Raw genomic sequence first — 25,758 nt, 5'->3', positions numbered from 1 at the left:
CTGTTCCTTTAGCGTTAACACCTAATGGCCTCCAGAATCTTCTTAATGGTTTTAACGATTTTATGATAAAACTAATTTTAGGGTAAGTATTTGGAAATGACCTGTGTGCCTAAATGCAGTCTAGATGTTTTCACATCGGGGAAAACGCCTATAGAAATAGTTTAAAAATATATATATATTTGGTCATCTTGTTGGATGCTAGTGGGTCCTGGGAGAGGCTAATTAATCAGAGAAAACAAGATGGAGGCTGCTTGTGAATTGATATCCAGATTTGCTTAAAGAACACAATATAAACCTATAAAGGAGATGATTCAGCTTTACAGGAGCAAGTGTTTTTGCTTGGTGTTTATGGAGCTGGAGTGTGGGGAGAAATTTGCAGATTGCAGAAAATAAGTTCCTTTGTATACTATTAGCAATACCCCAAACTACCCCAAGTTTTATTACACACAAGAATTGGGAATGGGCTTTGGAGGATTTTGTCGAGGTAGCTCCCTTACTATTGTGGTTTAAGATATGGAGGCCCCCCAATGACAGTTACTCACGTGAAGTTCAGAAGGAGTGCTTAGATCTTGATAATATGGCCACCATTTCATCGTTGGCCTATGTCAAAAATAGCCTTTATAGCTTTGGGTTGAGAACTATCTTTGATTCCCCTGAAACAATAGACCCTCAAATAAAAAATAAAAATATCTTTGCATCATCCAAAGAGGCAGGCCGAATTGAATGGTCCCTCAGCATGTGTACCATTATTAGCTATACCTAAATCCCTAATGTTTGTGGTATGAAATCTCATCTAACATGGATAATTAACCCTTAGGACAGATTTTATTTAACCAGGTTAAGGCTAAGTATGATCCATCATTTAGTCGTTTTTACCTTTTTTTTCTCATTGTCCAAGTGATGCTTCCGCTTCACAATCAACAGGGCACTTTATGATATTCTGTAGACTATCATCTATTAAGGGTCCAGTTTTTGTGTCCCATTTTGATGCACAGGCTCTTCACATCATACAATGACAGATTGGGGTATTTGCAATCCCTGCCTACATCTGAAATCTGTTTCTCTCTAATGAGCTATTTAAAGGGTGCCATAAAATAAAGGAAAAACTAGGCAGCCTAATTTTATATTGTGGTGTTTTAATGGACTGTATAGGTAGGATTTTTAGTGATTGCGTTTTCATAATAAGGAAAAGGGACAAGCCAGGTGTTTTAATCATGGCTTGGGAAATTATACACTGTCTAAAATGTGAAAGCAGTTATGTTTTTTATTAATGTGAATATTGTATTTATTACTGTGCTTTTATGGCCACCAATTTGGCTTAATAAAGACATTTTGATTTCATTTGATTTGGATACAAATATACGTTTGCTGCTACATAAATATACTGAGCAGGTGCAAATCATATTGCTAACTTTCCTTCAGCACTGCAAAAATGTCTTTCTCATTGAAGAAACCCCTCTTCCAACCTCTTACGAGTTTCAATGGTGTTTCAGATCCCTCTACAAGCTTAGAGGGAAATGTACTCTTACCCTTGTCAGGAACATATTTCTGATTTTCCAATGGTCGGAGTGTGCTTGAGCTTGTCAATTCCCACAAATATTTGAAATTGTTTGTGTGCACGAATTCAGAGGAAATTGCAAACTTGGAACACCAGCTCTCACTGCTGTGTGTAGACTTATTCACACAACAATCATAGTGGTAGTACATTTGTTTACAGTGCAAAAAACGATGTGTGTGAGTATAAAACGTAGTTTTGCACACATAAAGTGAGCTAGTTCATATGATAGACTAACCTGTACATTTAGCTGTCAACTTTCCAAAGTAACTTCCAGAGAAGAAGTGGGGGTGGTCAGGGAAACCATAAACAAGTGTGGCGAATGCCGAGTCGTTTTGAACTTAGTAAGGCTCATAAACTACTCCCAATGCTTTTTTCCACACTTTTCAGCAGACCTTACTTAACTGATCCAGTTATCACATCTGCAGTGAAAGTGGGAATGTGCATAAAATGCAATATAAGCACAGAGAGGCATATATATGGGAGACTTCTGCAGCAGTTGTGTCACTATTAACAACGCAACACTGACACAAACCTTTCAGCCATATCAATGAGGCCTTGCAAAGCCACTTTGCGTGGGTTTGTATGTCCTCAAAGACATGGAGGAAGGCAAGGCAGCGTAAAGCACTGTGTTGCCTTACTCTGTGTTAGGGAGGTGTTCCATGGGGGTTGCAGTGGGTGTTCACATGCAACGCCCATGGATTTTGACACATCCCCAAATCTCCAAGGCGTTGTAAACCTGGGGATGTATCAAAACCTTATGCCTGCACAAAAACAATCCTGCATGCATCGCAGACACCCTTCTACCATGGTTCCTGCATAGACAGAGCAGTGGGAAAGGATATAAATGTGCCATATTGCATAGATTCAGCGCATTCCTGCCCTTTCCCTTTGACGCAGGACAGGGCAGCAAGGTGACTTGCTGCGCTACTCTGTGTCAAAAGCCCGTAAATCTGGGCCAGAGCGAATATAGAAAGGAAAGGCACCAAACAGAAATCATTTATTAAATGAAAAATCACAAAAAATTCAAGAGTGGTGTTCCTTAAAATTGCTAACCCTAGCAATGCAAATAATTGTCAATGAACAAATGACACAAGTTGGGGCGACAGGGTACTCCAGCTATTTATCCAATTCCTAACACTTGCATGGATGGGTCCCGACATAGTTGCACATGCATAAGTGAGAAAGTTTTGTGTCTCAGCAAAACAGGTACCAATTGTGAGAAATCATTGATCTACTGCAAGCAGGTCATATTTTATTCCTTTTTTGTGATTCAGTTTTGACGGAAATTTAAATTCCTATATGCGTTCAGATTGCTATAGGACGACATTGCAAACATTTTCCCCATGGACTATGCTCAGTTTTTTACAAAATGTACACGTATACACGAAATGTACTTAAGTGTTATCTTGCTGAAATCTCAACAGGAGGGTATACCTCGCAGTTAAAGGCTATGCCAGATACAGCCTTAAGACTCTGGAGCAGAACATGTCTTGTGCAAGTAGTTCAGATCAGTTTCACAGTTCCCCCAGTGCATTTTCTGCTCACACCAGTCTATTGTAGCCAAAAAAACAGTACCACAGTGAAAACATTATATCTGAGAATTACACAAAAGGCTAGGCTCACTGGGGTGTAGCTGAAACCACTTTTATATTTCCTTTGGTTGCAATGCGTGGTGGTAGAGACATAAAGCGCCTAGATACCCTCGAAGGTGATTAGTAGCGCTTTACAAAACCTGTTTGACTGATTGATAGATTGATGATAGAAATAATTGTTTTAAAAAAACATACTTCAGGGTGAAATCCATGGCAAGATTCTGGCCGTCTTCTGATCTTCTGAGATTTTAGACGTTCACATTTGAGGGATTCGTTATGTTCACAGGAGTTAAGGAGGAATCTTGTTGATGACATGACACACTTAAATCTAATGTGAGACTTTGAAATTTGCATTAAATTCACATTTTAAAAATGAAAGACATAATCCAAGCAAATAACATGTCATAACATGTAGGAAAAATAAACTGGAGTCATTTTACTTAATAAGAAAGAGTAAACGGTTTTGTAAAGATATCTGAAACAAGCCAACATTTATCAACTCTGCCACCTCATGGTTTAATCTTTTACCAGGGGCGGCTCCTCCATGAGGGTGGAGGAGCATCACCCCCCCACCAGCAGCACCAGTTGCAAACCTTATCAAGAAAATGATAATAAACTATGGCCCATATTTATACTTTTTTAGCTCCGCATTTGTGTCATTTGTGACGGAAAAGTGGCGCAAACTTACAAAATACAGTTGTATTTTGTAAGTTTGCGCCACTTTTGCGTCAAAAAGTGGCGCAAATGCGGCGCTAAAAAAGTATAAATATGGGCCTATGTTTATTATCGGTTTCTTGAAAAGGGGCAGGTCGCAGACTGTGACTAACACTTGAGGGGAGTGCACAGAGCACTCTCCTCAGAGCGCATGTGTGTTTGGCTGGTCATCTCAGGCTGGCCAAACACACATGCGCAGAAGGCTGGAGAGAGCCTGCACAGGCTCCCAGTTTGCCTGGGAGCACCTTGGCTGGGCGCTCCCAGCCAATCATGAAGCTGCTTTGAGCAGTGTCAGGATTGGCCGCAGGGCAGGCTGGGAGCCTGTGCCTGCAGTTGACGAGGGACACAGAGAGGAGCGCGTGCGGAGGTGTTTTTTTAAAAATTATTATTATTTTTTTTAATTTAATTCTCCATGTACACCCCCCACCCTCGCTGCGCCCTGTCCTGCCCCTTCGGCAGTTCGCGAGCCACAACTGTCTTTCACAAATGACAATATAAAACAGTCTTCCACATGTCAACATTTAACTCATAAAAAGATAAGAACGCTACACTAAATTAAATAGAAGACTTTAATGATACATTTCAAGATGGGTCTGTATTCCATTTGAAAACCTGTTTCGCACTTAAAAGTAAAAAAGACTAAAACCTTTCATTTCAAGACATTGTTTAAAACTAGCCAGAAAATCAGGCTTCTATATGGATTGACTAATTGTATTTACAATACCTCATTTTAGGAAAAGAAATCTGCTTTTCATCATGGCTGATTGAAAACATGTTACAGTGATCTTGCAATGCAAATATGTGTTTGTACTTCTTAGGGCTGCTTTCCATCAGAAAATAGCATCAGTTGCAGCAGATCTCAACTGTCAAAGGATATACCTGATTTCAATTGGTGCCATGGTAATTGCTGGAACTGAATCACAGTTGCATTCATTGTCCACTACCACCATGAAAAGGTTGCTGCTTGGAATTTGTTGTATAACAAATGACCTAAAAAACAAAAACGCCAAATAAAGATAAGAACGTATTCCATGCCATTACTACTGAGATTGTGACACATGTTCACTTATAATAACCTGAAAGACAAAAATGTTCATATTTTCGCTTTTAATATTTCACAATAAAAGAATCATGATGCAGAAGGCTAAGATTTTTTTGGGGGGATAGAAACAGTCAGCAAATTGGATCATGGTCTGAGGTGCATACATTGACACATTTTGGCATATTGGATTCTGTTGTCACAAAATAAATATTTGTTTTTTTATTTTTTATCTAAAACAAGAATTTTGAGAACATAGGCTGTTTTTCAGCCCAGATACAATTTAAATTCATATTCACATCACCATTTCTCTTCAGAGCAGATAACAATCACCCAACACCTAGAAAAACAAGCATTGGCAAAGCCGAATTGTCTGGCATTGGCTGCCAAAGGTTTTGACTTTGTCAACATTTGTTTTATTTTGTTATGGCTTCTGTAAAAGTTTTTTGTTGGGGGACATGCGAGGCATTCTGCTATATACTATAAAAATTTTGCTAAAAGCAAATGTGTTTAATCTCATGAAAACTTATTGACACAATCATTTCTGCCACTGAATGGATGTACTTTGTGTTCATAGAATGCTGCCTCTCCTTGTAAAAGAGCAGAATACTGTTATTCACAGTGTAGTTAACCAATGGCTAAAGTGAGGTGACCTACTGTCCTATTTTGCATTCTGTAGTGGGCGGAAGATACATTTGAATGACACAACAACAAACTAAAGGATGGAGATGGCTTGCCAGAAATCCCCTTAAACAAGTTATATATGTAATTTTATAAAATCAAAACTTTATTGCACTGGGCCAATCCTATGCTTATAGGCTTTGCTGTATAAATCGCAAAAGACTCTGCCGCTTTGTAGCTCAGCGTGGATGGCACTGGGCCAATCCTATGCTTAAAAACTTTGCTAGAAAAACATACATTTCAAGAGAGCAGACCTAGAGTGATGCTGATGCTGCAGGGTGCTTCTTATTTGAGCTGCTCTCCACCTAAACTTTATAGTTACATGGAGTTCACTCTTCTGTTTTCCATAAATATATATGTTTATATATATGAACATACACACACGTTTATGTTTGTGTGTTTATATAAGTATATATTTATATATAGTAATAAATATTAGCGAGATTTAGTTCATTAACCTTGAATTAATGCTATATTATAAGATATTTAAGATTTACAATGTTAAACTACATATATTATCAAACAATATTTTTGTATGTTTTTTAATGATATTAGTGGGAAATATTTTTTTCATCATGAGTAAAGTCCTATCTATATATAAATCAACTACTGTTGGTCACCAGTAGGTAGCTATAGTTAGTACCTAATTCCTATAGATGAAGTGTTTTTTGTTTTGCCCAAAAAATTGGCGCTGTTTTATGAATCTTCAAAAAATGTTCAAAATTTGTATGCTCATTTGTTCAGCTCCTGTCTTGAAAGTTTCAGTACGATCCGTCAAGCAAGGGCCAACACAAAGGTGGAGGGGTGCCAAAACACATCTTTTCCATTCAATTTCTCATAGGAATTATGAACATGACTACAGCCCAAACTGCTGAACCGTATTACTGCAAATTTGGCAGAAAGGTACATCTTGTCCAGAAATATCTCTTTTTGTTATTTGGTGTAAATCAATTCAGTATTTTTGAGATATTTAAAGATAAAAAATATAGATAACTAGGCATGCAGATCCTCCACGGACCCGAAAGTCCCCTTCTGATCTGATTGGCTGCTAGCACTTCAACCAGGATGTGTTGAAAGCCACTTTGGGACTCAGACTCAACTGTGTCCCAAACCAAAAGTAAAAAAAAGAGACAGGGCAGGGTGGTAGTACCCTGACACCCTGACCCCACTAGCCAAGATCATCAAACAACACAGGCTAAACACAGTCTCCTACACCAATGATACCCAACTGATCCTCTCCCTGTCCTATGACTTTGCAAGGGCCAAGAGAAATTTCCACAATGAGATGAAAGCAGTCGCCGCCTGGATGGAAGCCAGCTGCCTCAAACTCAACTCGGACAAGACAGAGATCCTTGTAATCGGCTCCACCCCTTCCACCTGGAATGACCCATGGTGGCCCACCACACTGGGAAAGACCCGCTCCCACGGACCATGCACGCAATCTGGGCATCATCCTGGACTCCTCTCTATCCATGACCTGCCAAGACAAATCCATCTCATCGTCACGCTTCCACTCCCTCCGTCTCCTGGGAAAGATTTTCAAGTGGATCCCCTCTGACACGAGGAAGACAGTCACCCACGCACTTGTCACTAACAAGCTGGACTACAGCAATACACTCTATGCCGGCATCAGCAAGAAACTACAATCAAGACTACAAAGAATCCAGAATGCAGCAGCCAGACTCATCCTGGACATCCACTGAAACAGCCACATCTCCTCCCACCTCAGAAACCTACACTGGCTCCCAGTGTAGGTCTCTGCAAACCACATACAAACTCCTGATCCACTCGCACAAGGAACTACACAACATAGGGCCGGCATACCTCAACCATCGCCTCTCCTTCTACGTACACAACAGACATCTCTGTTCTTCCCAGCTCATCCTTACAACTGTTTCCAAGATCTGGAAAAGCACAGCAGGAGGAAGATCCTTCTCCTGCCTAGCAGCCTGGATATGGAACACACTTCCTTTAAAACACAGGCAGACCGTATCACTGAAGCAGTTCAGGAAGCACCTCAAGCCCTGGCTCTTCGATTGAACAGCACACCCACAAACAGCGACTTGACACCCTACGGGTGATTAGCTGTGCTTTAAAAATCACTGATTGATTGATTGACCCCCTAGGCCTGGGGAGGTCCCCTAGGGACCCAGAAAGGGCCAAAAAGTATTTTTAACTCGTTCCACAAGAATTGCAGAGAATCCATGCATCTCCGCCAAAAAAATAATAAGAAGAAAGTGTAGTCTCCCCTGCTTTTATAAAAGTCAGTGCCCAGGTGGTCCCAGTCCTGTGGGCAAAAACTACTATTTATGTTGGGGAGGGGGGTGCATGCGGCCCCCCTCCCAATGGCTTATATTAGTCATGGGACCGCTACTTCCCTGGAACAGGCCAAATAAAATTAAGAATGAGGGGGGTCTCCCTCCTAGGCCATTTATGGCCCCGGGGACAACCACCTCCCTGAGGCTTGGCCAATATAGAAGAGGGGGCCTCACGGAACCCCCTTTTGTGCCCATTAGGGCCTCCGGGACCACCACCTCCTCAAGGCCAATGTGACTACTGAAAAAGAGAGGGGGGATGCCCGGATTCCCCTCCAAGGCCATTTAGCGTTCCAAGAACCACCACCTCCCTGGGGCTTGCCCATATTTAGAAAGGTGAGAGGGGCTGTGTGGCCCCAGTCTTGGGTCATTTTCAGCCCCAGGGACCACTACCTCCCCAGGGCAGGGCCTACTATAACATAGGAGGGGGCTGTGCGGCCCCTCTCCTGTAGCCATTAATGGCCCTAGGGACCTCTACCCCCCCCGGGCCAGCTCTCTATGTCCCTAAGTGCCTATTGCCGGGACATAGTTGTTTGTTGTTGCTTGATGGGAGTTTTAACAGCTCCTGCCAAGCAAGAGCAAACAGTAAGTCTAAGGTGTCTGGGGGGTAGAAGGAAAGCTCCTCCAGCTCACTGGGATGGGAGTGGACCTTTCATCTGTTTTCCTGCCTGCTGTCAAGTGGGCAGGAAAACATATGAAAGAATTGCTTCACTTGCAAGGAGCAGAATTTTGTGTTGTTCCCTGCATGGAGGAGCAATGCTGGCTCCCACAGGAGCCAAGGAGCTGGCAGGAACTGCAGGGACAATGACGCTCCCCTCACATTCCCCAACAGTGCATACTGGGTCCCTGGGTGGGGCCAGGGTATCAAGCAACTAGTGGCAATGCTTTACAAAACCACAAAAATGAATAAGCCCTAACCTGCTGCAGCTAGGTCGAGTGTTATAGCTGCCTGCTTATTTTTATCAAGGTTGAAAAGAAAGTAGTTTCTGATTTTGACAGATATTGATGCTGCGATGCTTGATGGCAGAAGGCTGACTGCGGTCTGGGTAGCATGTGGGTTTTTCACACACTCTTGCAGCTTTGTAGTTGCCTCCCTTTCTAAGATGTTGCTGGGGGAGGGATGAATATAAACCAATCAGTCTCTTCCCAGGGCCTGGGTCCTGCCATTGGTTTCTTCTTCAGATAAATGATGATTGGGCATTTGGCGATGGGATGGCAACATTTTTAAATTTGTTTTGTGCAGAGGCCAATCACCCCTGCAACTAGAAATTATTTCAGCAACCACTAGGTAAAGTTATGGATGGAATGGGGTTGGGTGCCTAAGGGGTTGGCATGTGGCCAACCTTGGACCTGCATGACAAAAGGCCATGTGTGTCATGGAGTTGGGTTTCTATGGGGGGTTGACCCCAGGGCCTGGACTAATGTAAGGTAAATAAATATTACTTAATGTTAAAAAAAAATAGAAATTCCATAAAAAACAAAAGGTTACAGGAACTGAATAGTTAGGTTTAAATTTTACATGCTCAAAACCATAGAAATGCAAAAGTTATAGTTATACTTATCTGACGAAACTATAACTCATGTCCTAACGTTACTATAACCCGCACCCTCACCATGCACTGCTTCTTACATCACATATTACATCAGTAATGACATCTTCTATGACATCAATCATAATATAACTCCAACATTTGAAATAAAGTTAGTGTGGACAAAACTGTGCATGGGAGAGGCACAATTTATAGTTACTGTTAGAAATGGGGTCTTTGGTTGACAGTCAGGTTACCCCCTGTTCAAGCAAGGACCCTCACTCTAGTCAGGGTAAAAGAGAATCACCCTCAGCTAACCCCTGCTTACCCCCTTGGTAGCTTGGCAGAGCAGTAGGCTTAACTTCAGAGTGCTAGGTGTAAAGTATTTGTACCAACACACACAGTAACGTAATGAAAACACTACAAAATGACACAACACCAGTTTAGAAAAATAGGAAATATTTATCTAAACAAAACAAGACCAAACTGACAAAAATCCACCATACACAAGTCAAGTTATCAATAAAAATGCAAAAGAGTCTTTAAGCAGTTTTAAACACACACTTGTGCTGCTAGCGTGAAAATGTACCTGGTGCGCGTCAAAAATAACCCCGAACGGGCGAACGGGCGTAAAAAATAACCCCGCTCGGCAGTACGTGAGTCGGAAATCCAGCCACACGATGATACGAAAACCCCGTAGCGCAGGTTGTGATCTCCCAGCCTCCGTCAGCGAAGCTGCGCATCGTTTCTCCTGCTCCTTGCATCGATTCTTCGGTTGCGTTTCCTGCGAGCGTCATTTCTCAGCTGCGGAGCCGGCAGTGCATTGTTTTTTCAGCCGCAGATCGGAGTCGCGTCAATCTTTTCCCCGCACTGCGCTCTGTGCGTGGATTTCCTTGTCTTTAGGCTGCCGGCTTCTCCTTTCAGGGTCCCAGGAACTGGATGGGCACCCCATGGCAGAGTTGGAGTCTCTCCAGAGACTCCAGGTGCTGGCAGAGAGAAGTCTTTGCTGTCCTTGAGACTTCAAACAACAGGAGGCAAGCTCTAGATCAAGTCCTTGGAGATTTCTTCTCAAGATGGAAGGCACACAAAGTCCAGTCTTTGCCCTCTTACTCTGGCAGAAGCAGCAACTGCAGGATAGCTCCACAAAGCACAGTCACAGGCAGGGCAGCTCTTCTTCCTCAGCTATTCAGCTCTTCTCCAGGCAGAGGTTCCTCTTGGTTCCAGAAGTGTTTCTAAAGTCTGTGGTTTTGGGTGCCCTTCTTATACCCAATTTCTCCTTTGAACTAGGCCTACTACAAAGTAAAGTCTCTTTTGAATGTGAAATCCTGCCTTGCCCAGGCCAGGCCCCAGACACTCACCAAGGGGTTGGAGACTGCATTGTGTGAGAGCAGGCACAGCCCTTTCAGGTGTGAGTGACCACTCCTCCCCTCCCTCCTAGCACAGATGGCTCATCAGGAAATGCAGACTACACCCCAGCTCCTTTTGTGTCACTGTCTAGTGTGAGGTGCAACCAGCCCAACTGTCAAACCGACCCAGACAGGGAATCCACAAACAGGCAGAGTCACAGGAATGGTATAAGCAAGAAAATGCTCACTTTTTAAAAGTGGCATTTTCAAACACACAATCTTAAAATCAACTTTACTAAAAGATGTATTTTTAAATTGTGAGCTCAGAGACCCCAAATTCCACATGTCCATTCACTCCCAAAGGGAATCTACACTTTAATCAGATTTAAAGGTAGCCCCCCATGTTAACCTATGGGAGGGATAGGCCTTACAAAAGTGAAAAAAAAGAATTTAGCAATATTTCACTGTCAGGACATATAAAACACATTAGTATATGTCCTACCTTATTCATACACTGCACCCTGCCTTTGGGGCTACCTAGGCCTACCTTAGGGGTGCCTTACATGTAAGAAAAGGGAAGGTTTAGGCCTGGCAAGTGGGTACACTTGCCAAGTCGAATTTCCAGTTAACACTGCCCACACAGACACTGCAGTGGCAGGTCTGAGACATGATTACAGAGCTACTTATGTGGGTGGCACAACCAGTGCTGCAGGTCCACTAGTAGCATTTGATGCACAGGCCCTGGCACCTCTAGTGCACTTTACTAGGGACTCACTAGTAAATCAAATTTGCCAATCATGGATAAGCCATTCACATACAATTTTACACAGAGAGCATATGCACTTTAGCACTAATTAGCAGTGGTAAAGTGCTCAGAGTTCAAAAGCCAACACCAACAGGTCAGAACAAATAGGAGGCAGGAGGCAAAAAGATTGGGGATGACCCTGCATAAGCAAAAAAGTCCAACAGTTACCTTAGGGCACAAGCTATCTGGGTAATTATGTAGGGCAGCTGAGATATTTTCTATCCCTAGTAAGTCCCAAAGTTTATTCAACCAGTATCTATTCTCCAGGATTTGGTCAGAGCCTCATAGTGTAGTGGTAACTTGCTTAAAAGTACATTGAACCAGGGTAGTGCTTTTCCCCGTGGGGCCTTATGGGGTCAGTCCGTCTGCTGGAGTGACATAGATATGGAATTGTGGAATGTCAGTCTAAAAAATCACATCTATATGAGCCAGGACCTACACCACTTCTTCTTTGAGACATTGCCATAGAAGGTGGGCTAGAGTCCCCCTCTTTCCACATTTCCACCACCACCTCCGATGTTGTGGGGTCCCATGTGTATATAAATCCTGGGGTATAAAACTAGTAATCATGTTTTTCAACATGGCCTCAAACCCACTACAATCACTGCTGCAGTGTTTGATCTTTACTAAATACTGCCCATTACTCCTTGAAAAAGGGGAAATACAGCTTGACATCCTATCTCCTCCATGCATAGGTCTTTCCGGTGGAGGTCTAGCCCTAAGAAACCAAAGTATGTGTCAAAACTCCATTCAGGGGGCCATGGGCATGGGGTAAGCAGGAGTTACTGGCCCAATTGAGTTGATTGAGGCCTTTTACCCCTGATACCCTGAGGCCTGCCCAACTATGGATCCTGCCCAACTGGGTGAAGCACCCCCTTCTAGACCTGACCCTCAGTTGGGTAGCGCAGCTTGAGCAGTCAAGGATCCTTCTGGTAAAGATCAGATACAGATCAGTGAACATGACTGATAACCCAATGTGCAGGCAGCATGACAATAAATCAGTGTGCAGTCAAATACTTGTTTTGGTTTAAAAGTAAGTATTTTAATTCCAATGCTACACTTCCTTAGGTAAACAACATTTAAAAAGCAAGAATATTCATGGCAGCCTCTCCTGGCATGCAGGGTCGCTAAGCCACTTCAGCACATGGGCAATGGACAGATCGATGTGGGGAGGAGTACCTCCTACCACAGGCTTTGATCCATGCAATGGTGGCCCCTTCTGCACACAGAGTCGCCAATTCAATTGCTGTGAAAATGGGTTTCTCTTGCCACAGGCTTTGATCCATTGTATGTTCTTTTTTAATTTGAGCTATGCACCAGCAGCCCCTCCTGGCATATGGGTCGCCAAGTAATGTGGGACAGGACCAATGGTCGAATCGGTGTGGAGACTGATTTCTCCCACCTCTGGCTTTCACCAATCTGCTGCGGCCCATCCAGATATACAGAGTCATCCAATACCTTAGGCATATGGGCAATGGCCTGACCGTTGTGGGCAATGGGTTTCTCCTACTGTGCTCCTCTAACTAAGTTCATGGTGGCCTTGTCTAGCAAGGGGGTCACCAATAAAGTCCAACACATGGGTTATGGCCCGATCTGTGCAGGCTTGATTTTTCACACCTCACACAGAGTCCTCACTCCAGAACCCCTTTCTGGACCTCGCTGCTTCCAACGCTTTCCTCACAGGCTCACAGGTCTTGGTAAGAAGGCGGGAGCTGGTGCCATAGGTTCCAGGCAGATGACCTTCCCTGGCTTCCCTGGTGATGTCCTCTCACCCAGCAGGGAGATCAACATGCTGGGCCTTTAGTTCTGCTTAAAGGCAAAAGTTTTGCAGAGCTTCCCTTCCTCAAACAGCCACCTGGCTGCTCGGCAGATGACAAAGCTTGGGGGTCTCAGAATTCCCTAATATTAGTTATGTTAAATATGATTTCGTGTTTGGACTTTTGAAGTTTTATGTTGAGGTTCTGCTGCTTTGAAATTGACATCTCTCCCCTTTCTTCTTCCACCTGAAGGATGTCTGTCACAGCAGACATCCAAAGCTGATTAACCCACATTACAATTCATGAGAGTGACCAAAGTTCAGCGCTCGATGTCAGCCACAGTCATAGGTGCCTCAAAGGGTAATCTTGGGCCCTTAGCCCTGCTCTTTATGATTCCCCTATCATCTCCATCTCCATTTTAATGAGATGTGTCCAGACCCCTTCCTTGTGATCTATCACTTAATAGCTCTTTGAAATACACAGGGAGAGCCTAGTTTCCCCCCAACCAGCACTTGTCCCACCCAGTTTATAGGAATGCAGTAACACACAACTCTGTCTGGGGAATTCCTCTACTCGTCATGTTCCAAGATCCTCCATGTCATGTATACGTTCAGGCACTCACTGTATTTCCACAGCACACTAAACTGTCTAGTACTGTTCTACTCTTGTATTATGCTACCACCAAGCTTCCTGCATGCCATACACACACTCAGTCTGTGCACCGTGTTCAATACTACAGTCTCTCTGCACTATACCATAGTGTGTTTTTGAAAAGTACACCATGTCAGCACACACACATTTACCATGTGCCCACTGTACCACACATCATCTTTTGTGTAGTTTATTGCCTGCGAGCACACATGCACTCAGCACCCTTTCATTATGCACACACTTCCACATCAACCAGATGTAGGTAAAGGGTGAGTTAAGCACACAGCAGAATAACTTTTAGAAAGGTGAGTAAGCCTGTAGGTCCTTCTACCACTATAAGGGCACCACCTCACAGTCAAACAAGACCGCAATCTGTGAAACAGAGTGATGTCATGGCGCACACGCATGATACGTGTTCACCTATCGTTAAAAAAAAATCAGAGCTAGGGATTGAGACAATTATACAATTGGACACTCAGGGTAGGGGTACACGCCTCCTAGCATGCAGATGACTTTTTCATCCCAACAATATGTTTTTTAGGTGGGTGAAATATCCTTTTTTTGGTTGAGAAGAGCCTGTCAATAGAATTAAAACTCGTTTTTCAACTGGGCAATGAAAGATTGAAGAGCAACAGTCAGAACAGTTTTAAACATTCGAAATGAAAGTGTCATTTGCTGTTTTCAGATGCTTCACAATTAGGAGAGTTTAGATTTTGGTCAAGGGGTCAAAGTAAGAGTTCACCGATTAATACATTTGTTGAGGAGAGAGAAAGTGCGTTATCCAGAATGAAGGCCAGCGAATTCACCTCCAGGAACAGCAATGGTCCTTCAAGTTTCAGTTCATTTAGGTTTGCCCAATAATGCCTTACAGTCATATGTCTTAAAAATGAATAACCCTTATACAGTTATCCAATTCGGTTGTACATTTACCAGAATCCCAGTCTCTGGTACTTAAGGTCATTTCAGTAAACATTTATTCGAGCCTGGAATGTTTTAAAAATCCAATTGCTTAATGGAGAAAGAATCCTTTTGAGTGGTATGTGGTTTCCGAAGCTTTGCTTAATCGACTAGGCCTCTGTTTTACCTGTGCTCAAAGCTGAAATCCACTGCTAATGAGAGGGTGAAATAAACCATTGTGCCTGCAAACCGCGGCTGTCCAATAACCATGTTGATGCTTCACAGCAGACTCTACAAAACATTTTACACAATACAATGAATATAGACTTGAAAACGTACTAAAACATTGTTAATATGCCACCACGGGACTGGACCTTTAGATTAGCCTTTTGAGGGGCCCTTCATGCAACAGTCGACCAACAATGACGAAAATGCTGAACATCCAGGTTTCCTACAGTTTATAATGTCACCTATATTTCCTATTTTAAGGAGTTTAAGTTGTAGTGAAATGTGTTGGTAGTTTAGCATTCATTATGTGTCACTAACAACTTAAACTCTGATTTGTATACATAGGTGTTCTAGGTGAAATACTATAATGTGCATCCTTTGCTTCCTTTATTCACTATAAAAAATGCCCACCCAGTGCAGTATATATTTTTTCAATATCTCGCATTATTCAAAGCCTGCTCCATAATTCCTCTATAAGCAAGTGCTGATGGTGGAAATAAACTGTGTCATGAATGTGAGCAGTTGGGTAAGTCCCCACTATTCCTGTCAGACTGTTGGCAGAGGATTCTTCAAATAATGGAGTCTTTCTCCCCCCGCGTGGCAAATGGGTGCAATAGTCCCTAAGCTGACACCCCAGCACCCCCGGGGAGGCAGAAAGCCTACTAGCCACCAGAGAATTATTTTTCTATTTAGGAAAGGATGGGGGCTGCCCAGAATGGACTGCCCAGAATAGTCAAATGCTCCACCCCCCCAAAAAAATAGGCATAGTCTTTCTGCGCTCCTGGGGGCGGATGGGGGTTAATACCCAGGAGGGCAGAAAGTCCACTACACACCATGGATTTTTTTTTATAAAAGAGGGGTGGGGCTGCCAGGAATGGACAAGGCAATGTCCCAACCACTTCCCCAAAGGTAGGCACAGTCTTTCTACCCCCTCCAGAGCAGATAAGGTAATTATCATTTTTATAGGGAGACTTGGGGGAATGCTGGGTTTAAGGAAGTTTGTAGCTCCCCTCAGATGCCAGAACTTTCCATCATAGAAATATGAGATAAACATGTTTTTTGGACACATTTTGAGGTTTGCTAGGGATTCTAGGTAACAGAACCTAGTGAGAGCCACAAAGGACACCCCATTCTGGATTTTTCTGGGTCTCTAGTTTTCACAAACGCACACGTTTGCTAGGTTTCCCTAAGTGCCGGCTGGGATAGGACCCAAAATTTATAGTTAGGCCCATTGCAAAAAAAGGGCCAGTTTGAGTGGAAAAATGTGATGTGTTCCTGTTGCGGGCACTAGGCCTACCCACACAAGTGAGGTGCCATTTTTATTGGGACCCTTGGGATAATGCTGGGTGGAAGGAAGTTTGTGTCTTCCCTCAAATTCCAGAACTTTCCATCACAGAAATGTGAGGAAATGTATTTTTAAACACATTTTGAGGTTTGCAAGGGATGCTGGGTAGCAGAACCTGATGTGACCCATACATGTCACCCGATCATACCTTCCCCTAGGTGTCTAGTTTTTTAAAATGTACAGGTTTGCTAGTTTTCCTTAGGTGCTGGCTGAGCTAGAGCCCAAAATCCACGTGGGCAAAAGATGGTGAACTGAAATGTGCCAGAGTAATTGCTAATGGCTGAGATTACTTCTGTGAGTCCACCCATCACTTTACTGTATTTCAATTTTACACAGCAAGGCCCTGAGTTTTATTGGAAACCGTGTTGGGGAAGATTTCCTGTGGGTATATTTCTTGATGGCCATTCACACATTTGAATAGAAATGTATCACATACAAAGAGAGTCTACATTGTTCGGGCATTCGCTCTCATATATTTTTATTGTGCAGTATGCATTGTCTTGATTCCTGAGGAAAGTACTGAATAGAGTCAGACAAGGAGGCTTTGATGTGGGCCCGGTGGGTTCAGAAAGACGCTATAAGAGAACCTTGTGGAGAATTATATCAGGGACTGCTTTCATTGCCCATAGAAGGCGTGGTACCCTCCCTTACCCAAATATCTTCTGAACATTGCGAAATGGAACAGTTTTTTTATATATTCACATGTGAAATGCTAGCACGACAGCAAAATATTAAAATATGTGCCCGACATTAACTTTAAATTGTGATGTAAATTGCACTCAATAGTTCATTAGGGGTTTAAAATGTATGCCTTTGTTGCAAAATAGTATGTCCTTCACGTGCAGACACATTTAATTTTATTGATATCCAATTGTCTAGTTTCAGTGGCGAATTGAATGAACATTAATTTGAGACTGCTAATTGTTTTGCAAATGTTGATACCATAATGAAAACAATACTTGACAATAATTAGTTCAGTGATTTCCATCCACGCGCATGAACCACCAGCTTAGATCACTCTAGTAAATGCAAAATCCCACTCTTGATACTGCCTTGAAATAAAACATTGTAATAATGCACGCGAGCAAGGACCATGTGGGAACTTCAAAGCCCATGCAACAATTAAATGTTTTAAAAAAATACAGTGGCAGTTATCTTGAAAATGGCATTTAAACACATAAGTCATAGGAGACAGCATGTCTAACCGTATATTTTCCTTGACTTAGGTTATCAATTGTTTTTGTTTTATTACAAATATTCATGTGTATGCTAATATACAGTGTAGTCTATCTTTCTAATTGAAGTAAGCCAATATAATACTACAATAAGTTCTATAAGTTATTAAATATATACATTTTACAACTTTAGACCTCTTAACTTTTGATACCACAGATTACAAAAATTGTAAACATATTTAAACATGACAACAATAAAGTCAAAAGCACACATACCATCCAGCAGACTATTTCTTGCTTATAATCAACTGTGTGGACAGCAGACACAACCTTCAAGGGATCATTGATTTAAAATATGAGTTAAGAGTAGGTTGCTTATAGGTACTTTGCTTTACATATTATAGGAGTGGAAATTGAAAAAAATGGAAAGTACTGTGAAGATTTACATCTCCACATGAAAGCAATTTTAGTGGTGCTTTTCTAATTATAAACATTCCTAGATGTTTGCATGGAAAACTGTGCCAGGCACTGAATTACAAGCGTCCTATTGGGAATGCCTGGTGACATCTCTTGCGAGACCCTGTTCCCTCTGTGTGGAAATGTACACAGGGAAGATTTCAGAAAAGCAGAACGGAGACCACTGTGCAATGAATATTTCTTTTCTTGATTTTTTCTTCAAGGGGGAAACATGTTTTCTTGTGGATAAAACTCCTCCCCTGCACTTTGCGCTGGAAGTGGAGATGCCAACTTTCTTGACTAGAGTAAATAAAACCATGTCTTGGAGTCTGTGAATGCGCAAAAGCACGTTTGCAGGAAATTCACCAACTTTCAATGCAACTCATGCCTTGTATCACCCTCTTCTCACCCTTTGCTTGGAATTCACTACTTCAGATTTTTCCGTCCTGAAGGTGGAGACATTTGCATTAATAAATCCATTAAAGTGTCCCAGGAATCCATATGATTTGTGGCAGATTTAAATGGCATACCCACATGATTACATCCAAAAACTAATTTGTCCTGAAGAACTTTAGTTTTAGAAAAGAAAAATATTCCCTAGAAGCTTGATATTGAACAGATCTACTGATCAGTTTAAACTCTGACGTCAGCCATAAGGGGAGCTGGATGACAGAATTTGCATTATGTCTCTACACAACTTTGCCACGTAAAATAATGTGACTTATTTCTGACTAACATACTAACAGATACACCCTCCTGCTTCAGCATTTCCTTCTTCCCACTCTGTCTTCCAACTCCAACTCTTTTTCAACTCTAGATCCTTTCCAGTGCCTTACTCTGTTTTCTCACGCAATCACACTTGCTCACCAAAATATTCCTGTCTATCTTATTTGGGCTATACAAGTTTTCAGATCATCTTCCCATCCTCTGCTGACATTAACAAAAGTAGGTTCTAGGAAATGAGTTTAACCTTCAAAAATGAAGCTCTGATTGCAAACACCAACTACAAAACTGAAGCTACTCTCACTAAATCAGATTTCTGAATCTAGATCCCAACCTGACTCCTTGGGGATTCTACCTTTTCCTCTTTCTTCACCTCTGACTGGTCCACAGACATGTCCAGGTCACATGGGCTTATCTTCATCTCTACACCAGAGGCCCTTTCCTTTCTGACAATCAGCCTTTCCTTTCTAACCACCACTCTCTAAAACAATGGAATCCAAACTGACCCTTCTCTCGGATATCATCAAACCTTTCAACCTCTCCTGCTACAAATATGCTCATGACAACCAGATCACCCCGCAATAGGAAAAAGCTGCAAGCTTAGAACAGTGCTGAATGCTCACTGTTGAAAAATGCATTTCCTCTTACCACCTGAAATTCAGTGTGTCAATAAAATAACTTTTATATGTGGAAAGGCTCTACCGTTCTTCCCCGTGTCATTGTCTCCCAAAACTTTGGACTCCACCCACCACTGTAAAAAAGTCCATAAACCGTTAAATGATCATTAACTCTGATCTCTTCCTAATACTTCAGAAAAGCATCAGAAACAAAAAGGCTTCTTTTCCACCCTAAGCATAGTGAATTGGATTTACTCCTTTACGTGGTTCCCACAATAGGTTCAGGCTACCATCAGTGTAATACTCTCCTGTATAGATTATGACAACAGATTATAACTGCTATCTCCTGAGCTCCAACCACACAAACTACAATGTATCCAAAATACAATGACTCAAGATCTCCTGCACCACTGTAATAGAGGTAACATAACTGAATTTCCTTCAAACAGTTGACTTGCCCTGCATTTACAGGAAAATGACCCACAAATGGCTCTTCTTTATATACTTATCAATTCATGGTGCAAGCCCATATTGTTGTGCAGCTGTCATCCTAGAAGGAAGGAATGCCACCTTTTCTCATTATTTCAAAAAAATAAACAGAAAGCTACTCATGGGTAGGACCTCCTTTAGGTACAGATGGGCATTAGCAAAGCCCCACAAATCCAGATATTAAATATGCAAAGGTCCTCTAATCGATAGCTGTTCTCCCAACCTGTATACACCTACCTTTCCCACCACAGATGAATCATGCACTTAGATAACAGAATGATCCATGAATGTACTTTGCACTCAGTAAATCACCTACTTTATGCAGAGTAAGAATCAGTATCATCAAACCATATATCCAGTCAAATTCCTTTTAGTTTGATAAATGACCATCCTTCCAGTCTGACCCCTCTCTGCATCACAGACTTGGAAATGTGCAATGGCAAGTCTGCATTGGCATGACTGGATGGCACCTTTGTCCTACATGCAGAATAAGAAACATACTCTACATACATTACACTAGACAATACTTACTCAAAACCATTCATAAAAGTTTGCAAATCTCCACACCTGCAGATTCTCTGGGGCAACACAATTGTCAGCAACATCCTACATAAACACTCAGGGCATTAAAACATAGATCGATACAATAATTTGTGAAAAATAGGATAAGCTGTCTTTCTTTGATAACAAATGCCCCTCCCTTATAGATATTACTTACAATACCTGCCTCTAACCACCTCTTACATATGCCCTTTACAATCCACATTCTACTTGGAATTTTAAGAATACTAGATGAGTCGGTAAATAAGCACTCACTAGCCATGATGTCATCATCAATGAACATGCATCATGTTTACCCTTTCACTTGAAAGAAAGGACCTCTAACTCTAAGTCTCTAGATCTGTTACACATTCTCCTGGTTCCTGGATTATTGCAATGTCTTTTTAAAAATGAAACACTGCACTTCCTGCAATGATCCCTAGAGGGGTCAGTTTGAGTCCTTTGCTAAAAGAAGCTACTAGATTAGTATTCATGGGAACAAAGATGCTATAAAATATGAGAACCATAATAATTTTTTCTTTTAATATTGCTGAACCACACAATTCTTCTAAAAACAATGTCTGGGTTTACCAAAAGATGACCACAATACTCCCGTCCAATTCACCACAGGTATCACCATCTCAAGAACTGTGCAAAAAGCTAATGTCTTTCTTCACATACAAAACTGAGGCATTCAAGTTCATTTAGGGCCAAAGTGCAACACTTCAGCATGGGAGCACAATTTCAGAAGTCATTAGACCTGCATTGTACAAGTTTACACGTGTTGCACTGCTACTAACTGACTGCTTACCAAGCAAGCTTACCTATCCACAGTACAATTTCCCATCTACATATTGCCAAAGCACTGAATCTATTATCACATACCAAGTCTATATATCTTTGGAATCCAATAACCTCCTGAGGACTTCCAATTTGAACCAGCACTTAGTTCATAAAGAGGTGGTGCTAATCAACATTATGCAGTCATTCCTGAGAGAGATGTGTCACATAATGGTGCATTGATCCTTTACATGTCCTCTGCCTTTAATGCAGTAATTTATGGCACACATGCAACCATGGTAAACCTCACATTTAGCATAAAGTTAATTGCATTCCACTACCTCAAATATTTCCTCTCAGATCACACCCAATAGATGCCATGTGCCTCTCACTCTAAAATCTTCTGTGAAATTAAGTTTTTTCTCGTTGAATATCACTTTTCAATACCTATATAAAACACCATTCTTAACAGCGTGATTGTTGTCTAGCACTTGCATGCCAATGATGCAAGACCCTATACCAGTATATCAACTGATCTGGAAAAAACATAATGCCATTAAAATCATCCCTTGCTCAGGCTAAGTCTCCCTTGCTTGCAACAATGGCGGATGGCATGATACATCTACCTATGCTTGAACTGAGATACAATAGAGATCTTCCGCCTTAGCCCTGGAGACCTCAAGGCACTTTCTGTGCTCTACCTCCCACCTTGCAACTTCCTGATATACTTGGAGGCTCGATCAGAAAATCCTGTGTCATCTTAAAATCAGAATAGTAATTTACTACATAAGTTAATAATGTGACTCAGTACATTTTGGCATCTACTCAAGCTTAATTTCTCTGGGCAAAGAATTTGTTCAGGATGACTATGGCAACTCTGCATGTAGGCTTTTTGGATTCTGGGTGCTGTCTCCACCATTCATGTTTAATTAGCCCCCTCAAACATTATCCATCTCCCCTAATGATTGATGAAACAGACAACCAAATCATTATTTGTTATCAATGATCTAGTTGTTTAAAATGTATTGCCCTTCAAAAATCCAAATTGGTGGAAACATTTGAAAAAGTATTTTTGACTTTGTTAAGTTTCTTCACGGGTTAATGTCTCTTACTCACAGTCAGAGTGCACAAGGAGATGCTTCCCACAAAGAAAACAACTCAAATTTTCGATCACCAACTAGTCTTTCAGGAAAATGTGTTTTATTAGTGTCGTAGGAGTCATGTTATGTGGCCTCCAAACTGTAAAGGATCTCTACCTAAGCATAATTCATAAGGCTAAAGACAAATTAAGGCTGCACATGGTGCCCACACTTCTACTTTCTTGAGTTTGATCACTTACAAGTGAAGTATATAAAAAGTTATGGGTTCATTGCTTTAATTAATCTCAGCCACTGGCCGCATCCCAGCATTGTTATTCTGCACACCATGCTACCTCAATTTCTACCCAGCCATTGCCACGTTAGACCTGACTCAGCTTCAATAGGAACAGTCCAATCCAAACTACCAGACTAAATCATCCTCCCCGATCCAAAACACAAGCAAACAAAGACTGATTTTGCCCTCGTTGTGACTCTTCAATCAAATACAGCACGAAGTTTCTGAGTGAGACTGTGTTCTTTCTAATGTGGGAAATTTGTAAAAGGCTTGTAAAGACCATGCAATTGGCCTCTCCCTCCTGCAGAGTTTCTAGCATGTATTCTCTTTTTCTGCTAGCTATTTTCAACGATATGTAGATGTTTACAAACGTTAGAGTCTCTGGAAGCATGCCTCCACATGTTATCAGCAAATCCCAGCCTTAACCAGTCCTTTCATGGGGAAAAGAGAAAGGTAATAATCTAGGAATTACTATTCTACTATTCTTCTAACATAATTTACTTTTCACTTTGTGCAAATACATTGGTAGGTAACAGAACCTTAAAATGTGTCCTGACCTTGGACTAAAGAAGGCATTATTGGAGACCAATAAGAGAATTAGGGAAAAAATGTTGCCACCTGATTTTAACTACTCTTCCAATTCTCAATAAAATATGAGGCTCTTTCAACTGGCTGAGTCATGGGAGTTGTACAGCTTCTGATTGGGAAATCCTACATGCAGAGATGTTGAAATAAGACCACCCCCAAATAATAAGACACCCCAAACAAATGAATATAACAACCAAAACATAGAAAATACATGCAATGTTTTAAAAAATAAAAAAGAGAAAAATGTAAATATTTTAGGCTTTTGTACCAAGTTATATCACTGTAACTATCTGAACAGCTTTTGTACTTCAGATTGATGATGATAGAACATCTGAAGAGGAATGAGTATATGTTTTTTGTTATAGAAAAGGCACAGCAGCAGGCTACAATACTGGATGTTTTGTGAACAAAATTGGAAATCAGATGAAGTTGACATCATAATGCAGTCAAAAAGAGGGCAACATTTTGTGCAGTGAAGGCAATCAAAAAGCCTTTTATGATGAAGTGAAAAATGTTAAAAATGCTCCATATTCTGGAAGCCTGAATTAGAATGTGGCTTATAGTACCAACCTGTATCTGGTGGTGTGAGAAGAGGTCCACTTAGATATGACGTCAAGAACAGTATATTAATACAGAATTGCCTAGTGGCTAAAGTATGGAAGAAGCATGACACAATACAAAACACATGTCTCTGCAATGACATTAGGATGAAAAAAAGGCACTGGTGCTAACAGCTACTTCAGACAAAGACCTAATATCAAAAGCACATGCTATTCAACTTAATCAACTATAAAATGCCAATAAAGAGAGGAAAGTTGGAGATAAGCAATGAAAAAGACCATGTTAGGAAAATCCCATTTTACAACATTTTCACTGCAGGCCAATAGCCCCCATAGTATATGGGTTAGCATAACTTGTTCAAGAAAAGGAATGTTTTTGTCTAATGGTGAGAGAAATAAATGCTGGAGAAAAGGAGCAGCTGTTTGGAACTGTGTTCCAAATGTAACTTAGCATTTGAAACATTTCATTTTAAACTGTCAGTCTTATTTCAGCTAGCCCTCTCCAGGTTTTCTTTCTATTTCCTTTTCCTGTTCCATCATAGTTGCTCCTTCATTTGTTTCTACCTGACTTTCTCAATCCATTATGTGTTCTATCATGTTGTGTTTCATGTGATGTACTTTCCCTGTCCTTTTACTACTTAAAGGTCTTTTTGGTGGGTGTGCTTCAAAAGGATCATGCTCCTTTGCTTGCTTGCTTGCTTACTCCCTCCAATTACTGATTTGGATTCTCCTCTCTTGAAACTTCCTTACTTAGGCCCTTGTTTATACTTTCTGGTGCAAAACTGCACTAACGCAGTTTTGCACCAAAAAGTTTAGCACCGGCTTGCACCATTTCTATGCACCAGCCCGGCACCATACTTATGGAATGATGCAAGCTGGTGCAAAGGGTAGGCTAGCGTAAAAAAAAATGACGTTAGTCGGGTGGGGGTGGCTTTATTGAAGAAGGGGGTTCATGGGAGTCATGGGAGTCATGCCCACCACCCCAATGGCCAGCACAGGGGACCAGGATCCACTGGGCATGGCCATTGCACCCAGTGCCATGTAGGGGGGCCATTTCAGGGGCCCCAGTAGCACTTTAAAAAATAAAATAAAGTATTTACCTGTACTTACCTATACTTACCTGGGATGGCGTCCCCCATCCTCCGCTGTCCCTCTGGTGTGGGTAGGGGTGTTCCTGGGGCCTGGGGAGGGCATCTGTGGGCTTATATAAATAGGTCCACAGGTCCCCTAAAGCCTGCCCTGACCCAGGCGTTAAAAATGGTGCAAAGGAAGCTTTGCACAATTTTTTGACTCCTCCTCCCCGTGCATTATTTTTGCATAGGAGGATAAATAAGGTGCTAGGGCCTTAGAGACATTTTTGGTCCGTGAACGCCTACCTTGCATCTCAGTGACGCAAGGTAGCTTTCTGCAGGCAAAAAATGACTTTAACACCAATATTTTGGTGCTTGACATGTCTAGCACCAAAATATAAATATGGAGTTAAGTTTGCACCAGATTTCCGTAAAAAAAAAAATGCAAATCCAGCACAAACAAGGTATAAATATGCCCCTTAGATTCTTGACTCCTCATTTACCCTGACCCTGTGAAGACTTCATCAGCGAGGAGGGATTCTACCCCTTTTTTCCTCCTATGAATGTGGTAGCTTCTCAAGGGTACCTGCCGGCCACATATTTCAATGTGTTATGGCATTGTGCCTTCCCAAAAGAGTCACCCCTACCTTGGCCTGCAGAAGAGACTTCTCTAGATTATCAGTAAGAGTCCAGTCTTGAGAAGCCAAAATCTTCAGTTAGTTAGGGTATCCACCAGAGAGAGAGTTATTGAAGGTTTGTAACTTGTTCTTTTGAGCAATGCTTCTAACCACAGATTTCTCACCTTTTGAATAGACACCAAAGCAGCACCTCTCCACAGGTACACGGTCTGTCAGTGAACTCATGCAGAACCAAGTGGGTGAAAATTCCTTCCCAGTGGACCTGGCAGTAATGCTTTGCTAACGTGTGTA

The 25,758-nt window shown here is 41.7% G+C and overlaps 1 protein-coding gene across 2 annotated transcripts in view; it reads right to left on the bottom strand.

The window, feature by feature from the left end:
• Positions 1 to 25,758, bottom strand: part of CACNA2D3 (calcium voltage-gated channel auxiliary subunit alpha2delta 3) — a 2,455,990-nt gene that overhangs the window by 7,191 nt on the left and 2,423,041 nt on the right. For both annotated transcript variants that reach the window (XM_069206447.1, XM_069206449.1), the window contains 2 exons: positions 4,737 to 4,854; positions 3,346 to 3,423 (listed from right to left, as the gene is read on the bottom strand). In XM_069206447.1, the coding sequence (XP_069062548.1) occupies positions 3,346 to 3,423; positions 4,737 to 4,854 (196 nt within the window). The remainder of the gene's footprint in view (positions 1 to 3,345; positions 3,424 to 4,736; positions 4,855 to 25,758) is intronic.

The sequence above is a fragment of the Pleurodeles waltl genome, chromosome 9, assembly GCF_031143425.1.
Source record: "Pleurodeles waltl isolate 20211129_DDA chromosome 9, aPleWal1.hap1.20221129, whole genome shotgun sequence".
Classification (NCBI taxonomy): Eukaryota; Metazoa; Chordata; class Amphibia; order Caudata; family Salamandridae; genus Pleurodeles; species Pleurodeles waltl.
The sequence above is the reverse complement of the archived record's forward strand: the minus strand, read 5'-3'. Positions and strand labels throughout refer to the sequence as shown.